At 46.9% G+C, this 2,062-nt stretch overlaps 1 protein-coding gene across 1 annotated transcript; it reads right to left on the bottom strand.

Annotated features, from left to right (window-relative positions):
• Positions 1–1,076: 1,076 nt before the first annotated feature.
• On the bottom strand, positions 1,077–1,537 carry LOC113252627 (ubiquitin-conjugating enzyme E2 L3-like). Its single transcript, XM_026495347.3, has 2 exons — positions 1,511–1,537; positions 1,077–1,415 (listed from the first exon to the last, which is right to left on the bottom strand). The coding sequence occupies exons 1-2, from the start codon at positions 1,535–1,537 to the stop codon at positions 1,077–1,079; spliced, it is 366 nt and encodes a 121-aa protein (XP_026351132.2).
• Between the last annotated feature and the right edge of the window lie 525 nt (positions 1,538–2,062).

The raw sequence follows: 2,062 nt of genomic DNA, 5'->3' as shown, positions 1-2,062 counted from the left end.
CTGGGGGTGGTACAAAGAGAGAAGAGAGATCATTTCTTAAAGAGGCCATGTCGGAGCTGATGAGATCAATAATGCTAGAGAACCTTCCTTGAAGAGCTTGCGTCTGGACTACTTTGCAGACAGCGGCTCCCAAAAAGCTGGATCAATAGCAGCTAACTCCTTGGGACAGTTTTTAAATGATATTGATCCCAGTTCCCAAGCCCAGAAATTCTCCTTTGGTGAAGCTAGGGTGGAGGGCAGGAGTCTGTATTGTAAACAGCCCCTCCTGCTGATTTTGATGGACCAATGGGCGTGGCAAGCATCGCAGAAGCATCAGGAGTTACAAGGTTGGGTTTGCCCTTTTTTTTTCTTAAGAGAGAGAGTGTGCTTGGGTGGGGTGCACAGAAGGAGAGACAATCTTAAGCAGGCTCTACTCTCAGTGCGGAGCCCGATGTGAAGCTCGATCCCACGACCCTGAGATCATGACCTGAGCCAAAAGCAAGAGTCGGATGTTTAACTGACTGAGCCACCAAGGTGCCCCTTTTACTTGTGTGTTTTTGTTTCTGGTTTTGTTTGTTTGTTTTTTCTGGGTTTGCATTTTAGATAAACCTCTCTAACCTCACTGTGGAGGGGGCAAGGATAAGGCATCGAAAAGAACCCAAGGTAGAGAAACGAGTTCCAGACCATCATACAATATTCACGGACTAGAGATGCTGAAGCTGGGCACGCATGATGTCTGCATCCTTCCATTCTTGCAAATACACCTACTTGGTACACACCTCCTATTTGTTACCTGGGCTGGACTGTGCTGAAAATCCCTTCCATTTCTAAGATTCTGTGTCTTATTGATTACACACACACACACACACACACACACACACACACATACACATTTTAGAACATCTTAAATTTTTAATCCTTTCTTTACGGGTTGCCTAGACCACTTTTGGTTAAGAAAACTGTAGAAAGTTAGTAATGGCCACAAGCAGACACCAGGCCGGGGCACATGTCAATTTTCCACGAGTCCTGCTTTGCGGGGTGTCTGAATGCACTGCTCGGGGTCTCCGCTCACACTCGCTGGAATCAGTTGGCAGAGTTTAGTCCACAGGTCGTTTCTCCCCATATTTCTTTGTAAACTCTTCAACGTTCTCACACAACTTTTTACGGTCCTTAGAGTATTCTTCAGCGAGGTCAGCCCGAAGTGGGTGCTTGGGCTGAGGACCGTTGGCCAGTGCTGTGAGGGACCGGATTACTTGGTTGGTTTGGGTTGCTGGCTTCCAGGATTCAGCACTAACTACTGGCAGACAGACCTGCCCCTTCTTATCCATGTTCCGGTGACAGATCTCCGTTTTAAACGTGATCTTCGGTGGTTTGAATGGGTACTCTGCTGGAAAGTTGATTTTGATTCTGAAGGCCCCCTTATATGGAGGGTTGTCAGGAACAGTAAGCCCTTGCCAAGCCAATAAGTTAGCTTCATCAACATGGATGTTATGGAAGTTTTTCATTCTACATTTGCGATTGCTTCAAGCTCCTTCATCAGCCTCCTGCTGGCCACCATCTTGGACCTGGTGCTGCTGCTTTCCCAGCTGATTATATATATATTTATTTTATTTAATTAATGTATTTATTTGAGAGAGAGAGTGTGAGCATGATGGGGGGGAGGGGCAGAGGGCGAGGGAGAAGCAGAGTCCCCACTGAGCAGGGAGCCTGCTGTGGGGCTGATTCCCAGGACCCTGAGATCATGACCTGAGCAGAAAGCACATGCTTAACCGACTGAGCCACCCAGGCGCCTCCCTATTGATTATACTTAAAGATGCTTTGATCAGTAGAACGTGGCAGAAATGAGGTTTTGTGAGTTCTGAGCCTTGGTTGTAAAAGGCCTTACACGCTTCCTCTCTTGCTCATCCCAAAACCTTGCTGTTATGTCAACAAACCTAAACTAACCTGCCAGACAAGGTACAACTACACAAAATAGAGATAAGCTATTTTGGCTGACCTGGGAGATGACCCCAAGTACATGAGTGAACCCAGCCAAGATCAGAGGGAAACTGCCTGGCTGATTTTAGCCAAATTGCCAATCTAC

This window comes from Ursus arctos, unplaced genomic scaffold (genome assembly GCF_023065955.2).
Source record: "Ursus arctos isolate Adak ecotype North America unplaced genomic scaffold, UrsArc2.0 scaffold_6, whole genome shotgun sequence".
Lineage (NCBI taxonomy): Eukaryota > Metazoa > Chordata > Mammalia > Carnivora > Ursidae > Ursus > Ursus arctos.
Note: the sequence above shows the minus strand (reverse complement) of the source record. Positions and strands in the feature narration are given on the sequence as shown.